Source organism: Lontra canadensis, unplaced genomic scaffold (assembly GCF_010015895.1).
Source record: "Lontra canadensis isolate GAN:19392208 unplaced genomic scaffold, GSC_riverotter_1.0 scaffold71, whole genome shotgun sequence".
Lineage (NCBI taxonomy): Eukaryota > Metazoa > Chordata > Mammalia > Carnivora > Mustelidae > Lontra > Lontra canadensis.
The window spans coordinates 26,623-33,310 of record NW_022631065.1 but is presented as its reverse complement, the minus strand read 5'-3'; the positions used below and the strand labels follow the sequence as shown (position 1 = coordinate 33,310).

General features: G+C 40.4%; 1 gene segment (V, D, J or C); it reads right to left on the bottom strand.

Annotated features, from left to right (window-relative positions):
* Positions 1-1,959: 1,959 nt before the first annotated feature.
* On the bottom strand, positions 1,960-5,539 carry LOC116881082. The segment is given in 2 exon segments: positions 1,960-2,482; positions 5,389-5,539. Coding segments are annotated over 2 exon segments (462 nt in total).
* Positions 5,540-6,688: the final 1,149 nt, after the last annotated feature.

The window sequence follows — 6,688 nt, the reverse complement described above, 5'->3', positions numbered from 1 at the left end:
TTATAGATGAACGATGCTGTGAGAAAATAGCATAATAATTTGTCCATTGCATCTGGCCAGGCTCGTGGTGATGGCTGACTTGGGCCCTAGTGCTAACTCACCTGTGCTCGCCCCGTGAGGAGAGAGTGTGGAGCCGCTGGCTTCTGTCCTTGAGATGGCTTCAGGTCCTCCAGTGGCCACTCTGACCACCCATTTAGTTCACTAAAACATTAGGTCCCACCTTGTTCACTTTTATAACAACCCTCCTCCTCCTCCCTACCCACCCCAGCAGAGTTTCCTAGGCTGAATGGCACCTTCTGGGAAGACAAAAAGAGAAGAGACCTCAGGAAGATGGCGTGTTTGACCCTTTGTTCTGTGCAGCGCCTTGAAGACTGGAAGGCAGAATTGTATAGGTTTCCAGAGAGCAGAGTTGGGGAGGTGGGGATTTGTTCCCAGACCCACCACTGACCCACTGTGGGACTTGCCCTTAGCCTCTCTTCTCTGTAAATTGGGTATAAGATATTTCTTGATATAAACTTATTTTGAAGTATAACATATAATATATAAAATATACAGAATATATATGTACAGAACAGTGCACAGATTGTAATATAATTGTACAGCCTGACAAATTTCCACAAAGTGGCACACTTCGGCTCTTACTTAACCAAGCTCCAGCAGCCCCTTCTAGTCCAGTCTCCTGCTAGGCACTACCTCAACTCACGCTCAAACGTAATCCCCATCCCAATTTCTAATGGTATTTTTAAGGGGTTTTGAACTTTATATAAATGAAAATATATAGAATATATCTTCTGTGTTTGGTTTCTTTTGTTTATTTATTTATTATTATTTTTTATTATGTTCAGTTAGACATTATATAGTATATCATAAGGGTTTGATGTAGTGTTCAGTGATTCATTAGTTGCATGTAACACCCAGTGCTCATCCCAACACATGCTCTCCTTAATACCCATCACCTGGTTATCCCATCCCCCCACCCCCTCCCTCTGTAACCCTCAGTTTGTTTCCTGGAGTCCATAGTCTCCCATGGTTTGTCTTCCTCTCTGATTTCTTCCCATTCAGGTTTACCTCCCTTCCCCTGTAGTCCTCTGCTCTATTCTTTTGCTTATTGTCATGTTTGTGGGACTCATCTATGCCAGTGGGTATAGTTATAATTTAAAAAATCTCCCTCTGTAATAGTATTTCAGTGTGTAAACACACTACAGCTTAGTGACCCATTCTGTTATTGGTCAGCATGTGGATTATTTCTTTTATTAATGAGGCTGCTCTGGAAGTTTTTACATGGGTTTTTTTGGTGGACAGAGACACAGTCACCTAGGAGTGGGATGGCTAGTTATACTGTATGGAACTCTCTCAGCCTTCTAGAACTTGCCCAACATTTTAATGAACATTTTTAACTTTGCAGTTTAGTGAGACAAATTAGGTTTTATAAAGTGCTCAGTGTGGTCTTTAGCTGATAGAGACATATTCCATTAAGTTGAAGGGCCATAATGGAATTTAACATTTCCTTATTGCTTGTTCATTTAGACCATTTTCATGGTCTTGTGATTTTATGTAATGTGACAGTGAATGACTCTTGAGACATGTTTCTTTCTTTTGAAAAATTTGCTTTTGGTAAATTCTCCTGGTAAGTTCAGCTGGATCAAAAAATATGTTACTGTAAGGACTGTCACCCTTCGAAGGCCGCAGAGAGCCTCTGGAGAAGGGTAAAATGAGAAAGCAGGCTGTTTATACCATGGCCCAGGGGAGTGGGATGTGAAGACAGGTGGCTTATAACTTTCACAGAGGAGTGTCTTGTCGAAGGCTGTAGGGTAGGGTAGAATGGGGGATGAGGACTTTTATAAATTATGCCGTATTTTATAGCAACTCAATATTTAGTTTCTTAGAAGATAAACTGGGTAATTGGGAAAAAAAAAACACCAATATATAACAACCATTAAATCAGGAAGAACAGGGAAATCACAGGTGCAAAGATTCACTTTATTTATTCGTTCCCCCCAAATATTATTAGCATGATTAAAGCCAAAGGGGGAGGTAGTAAGGTGGGGAGAGGGGTCTGCAACAGGGGTGGGTCTCTGATGGAAAGGACCAGAGGCCTGACGGGGGAGGCACAGAGGCTGGGACTGAGGGATAGGTGGTGGGGGCTGCTAGGCCACTCATTGGCACTCGCTCCTTTGGAAGCTCTTAACAAGAGGGGAGGACAGGCTCTTGTGAGTGACCTCACAGGAGTACTTCTCATGACTTAGGTACTCCGTACTGGGCAGCGTCAAGGTGCTGCTGAGGCTGTAGGTGCTGTCCTTGGTGTCCTGTTCTGTGACACTTTCCAGGATGCCTGTGTTTTTGGTAACACCATCAACCTTCCATTTGACATTGACGTCTCTGGGGTAGAAGCCATTCAGCAAGCACACGACAGAGGCACTGCCGGTATGTAACTGGTCCGGAGATGGTTGGAACAAAAAGACGGATGGCTGGGCATCATTCCCTAATGAAGGAAGCACAGAGAATGGTCTCTGAGTAACAGGGAAGTTATCCACTTGTGTCTGTTGTTAGTGAGCAGTCCCAGAGCCCGGAAGGGACAGACGGAGCAGCTTATCCTGGGTAGCCATGAGGGACACCAGGAAGCAGACATATCATCTCCACCATCTTGAGTTTTTCTCTAGCTGCTGCCTCTTAAGAAAGTTTTAAATTGTTTTTTTTTTTTTTTAATCTTTGCAGCCATTTTGAGGACTTTTTGCTTTTCTGACCTCACCTTTCTGACTTCACCTTATTGCCTCCTGCAGTAAACACGAATGGTTCAGGTAGAGACACAAAGGCCATTTCATCTGAGCCCCTCAGTGTTGAGAAGTGAGAACAGGTCTTGGACACCCCCTGACACAGATAATTTCCCCCACGCCTCTCCCAGAAGTGTGCAGTGAGAGCAAGCTGCCACGTCCCTCATTGGGTTTTCTCTGAGGGTGTTAGGGCCAGACCCACCCTGTAGAGTGGCTCCAAACCCTGAGTCTGTGACTGGGTCGGGGTGCAGCCCCGTCACCGTCTGTGATGAGGCCGGCAACTCTCCTGCCTCTCACAGAGGCCTTGAAGGAAGGCAGAGCCCTGGGCTGAAGGCTGTCATCATGTGGGGAGATAACAGACCAGACCGGGGGGGTCAACGGTAACTTTGGCCACCTGCCTACAGGGAACCGGCTAGCTTCAGTTCTGACCGTGAGCAGCTGCCAGATGGCCTCCTGGAAATCCCCGCTGTGGGCGCTCAGGCCCTCTAGTTGGAGAGCAAGAGCTACAGTAACACATCCAGAAGCTTCAGTGGAAGAACTCTGCTGATAAGTGTGAGCAGCTTTGTGTAAAGTTAACCTTCATTAACCAAGCACTTCCAACATAAGATGCTAAACTTTTTATATTTTGATTTTTTTTCTCTTTTAACCTTCATTACTGATTTTTTTTTCCAGAGAATTTTATAAAATAGCATTGGCAGCAAAATAATATGCATTCTAAAAAAAAAGGAGGGACATATTCTATGAAAATACTCCTATCTGGGTGAATCCTTGACACCTTGAAAATATCCATCCTGCATTTAAATATTAAACAATTAGTACAATTGGCATGGAAATTCTAATAAGACATTTTATTTGCTTTCCATGGAATTTAAAATTTGTAAAAGAGTTTTTAAAAAGGCTCTAAGACAGTTTTAAAACAGTTTCAAATACTTACATAGTTTAAATAGTTCTAAAGGAGTTTTCAGAGTTTTAAAACAGCCCTAAAATGTCCTATTTAATTGTAGCAGACCAAAAATAATCTTTCTTATGCATCACTTCTGAAATCAGCTGAAGTAAACAATTACTAAATTACTAAACAACAATAACTAAACTTTTTAGAAGATATGGGATTAAAATACCCAGATTAATTTTCTATCACAGAAGGGAGGTATCAGGAAATATGTTTATATTAAGTTTTTATTAATGGCATTTGTGTATGATTAGATATTTTGTACGATGAAAATATAATCCTTCCCAAGCTATTACACTTTTGAAAATTAAAAACATGTCACAAATTTATCTTTTCTCTGATGGTGGTTTAATGTGAACTCAGTAAAAAGTTGATAGGTCAAATCCAGAGTGGCCAGATGGCCTTAAATTAAATTTTTGCTGGTAGGGATTTTGCCCTGAAGGAGTTACATATATTTCTTTCTTTTAGATTGTACTTTTGTTATTTAAATACATTTGATGAGAGGAGATTGAAATGGTTACATGTCGTTGAAAAAAATAGTAGCTTTAAGTTTTTTACAAAAAATTTTCATTATGAAGGATATAGTAATGAATGTGAATTTTGGTTCTGAAATCTCTGATAAATCAGATTTCTCCCTATTTTTTCTACGTGAGCTCAGAGCCCACCGCACCACGTTTCTATTCTCTTCTGTTAGCGTCTTGACTTGTATCACTGTGTCGGAAAAGCCACCATAGTGGAGTGGAAGAGGCCGTGGCGCTTAGCCTGTAGGCGCACTGCCACATGGGCTCTGTGGCCAGGTCACAAAAGTCATTCAGTCATGACAGAAGACTGCCACGATGCCTACAGACCACGCAAGCCATGTTGTGGCCTCTTTGGTGGTATTAAAAGATGGCCAGGTAGTAATGAGGGAAATAAAAGATAATAAAAAAAATACTAAAAACTATTTAGTATTTTTCTACAAGTCCATGGGCATTTAAAACATGCAATTATTTTATTTTCCTTCATTTAAACGAATTTCTTAAAAACCGATTTTGGCGACCACCATCTTTTCACCATATATGATAAGAAATCATTTTAGTGTTAGTCTAAGGTAGAAATTGGATTTTTAAAAAGGCGGTATCTCTCAAGATATAGAATCTCTGTAGAATTTTTAAATATTGGCAGTTTATCACTCATTTTAGACTCTAAAGAGAACACTGCTGCTGGTTCTCAAACTGTATGTATCTTCTACACAGTAAACAAGTGTACTTTTCTAACTTCTTACTGACTTTTCACGCATTCTATTGATTTAATTTTTATCTTATAAAATAACTTATCAGAGGAGAGAAAATAGACTAAGAAATTGCTCTTCTGTATTACACATAACGAGCAAAAATCAACATAACATTTGGTAAAACTCAACAAAAATTAGTTTGCTTTTTCTCTTGGGTGCCAAAGATTCTTTTTCTTACTATGCTAATTTTTTCCCTTTTGAATCTTGCAATTTAGGTTAAATTAATCTTTTTGTCTACAAATCCATTTCTGCAGCTGAGTTTAACTTTGGAAATTGATGATAAATTTGAAATGGTCTCATGTACTCATCTACACAAAATTCAACCTTAAGCCTCTAAAAGTCAGTACTGGCATTTAGACCTAAATTTCAAAAAGCCATCGAGAAAAATTACTTACGTTTAATCTCCAGACGTGTCCCTGGGCCAAAGCTGTCCCACTGTATTCGTTTTATTACTTTCCCCTCAGCAAAAACCTCTATTTGCTGCTCATTAGGTTGATGGATAGAGCAAAAATCTGGCAATTTAGATGCCATGTCAACTAACTAGCTCCTCGCTCTTTGTTGAGACAAACTGATTTTCAGTACCTTACTCATCTGATTTTCGGAAGAATCCCACTCTCTTCGGAATTGGCCTCAACTCACACCCCACACATGAAAACCCCCAGATTTCACAACTCAACAAGGAAAAGGACTAGAAAAGTGTACTTACGTTTGAGCTCCACCTTGGTCCCCTGGCCGAACGTGAGCCACAGTGAGGGCTCTGACGCTTACCCCTTATCAAAAACCTCCTTCTGACACCCATCATAGAAGAAAGGCCAATGCAGAGAAAAATAAAATCCAGCTCTTTCTCTCCCATTCTCCCCCGCAAAACCAATTTTCATCACAATCTCAACAGTTTGCTTGGCTGAAAAGTTGGCTATTTTCTAGTTTTCTGCTATTTTACTTTTGTGTCACCAAGAACAGCTCATTTTACCAAAATGTCACAAACTTGAACAAATGATGCAACAGGACAAAAACCTCACAAAGAATTGAGGAAAAATGTACTTACGTTTGATGTCTAGTCTGGTTCCTTGGCCGAAAGTGAACCACAGTGATTTCCCTTAACCTCCCTCTGTACAAAAACCCGCCATGAAAAGGTAGCAAACCTCTCTCCCCCGTTACCTTATTTTGATTTAGAAATCTTAAAAATGAGTCCTCAGCTAGCCTCCAGTGGGACAATTTTCCCTCCCCTGTACCTAATCTGGGAATGAAATTGTTTTATCCCTGACTTGTAACTAATTAAAACACATGAAAAGGAAAAAAAAAAAAAGGCAACAAACCAATTAGAAACAGTGAAGAACCGGTTGAAAAAAATACTTACGTTTTATCTCCAGCTTGGTCCCCTGGCTGAACGTGTACACACAGTAATTCCTCCTAACTTCCCTCCTATACAAAAACTGAGTTTCCTTTTCTGACAATCATGCAAGGCTCTCTTTAGAATATGTAATTGTGCTTGCCAATCAATTTCTGAAACTATCACTTAGATGAGTTATTCTCACTCACTCACTGAATTTTGTTCTTCATAGAAAAACACGCAACCAATTTTCCAGTTTGTTTACAGATTTTATCTTTGCCCCAGAGGATGTCAGGGCCTGGTTTCAAAGAGTCAGCTTCTATAGATCCCGTCCCAGGCAGGAAGACCACAAGATACAGACAACT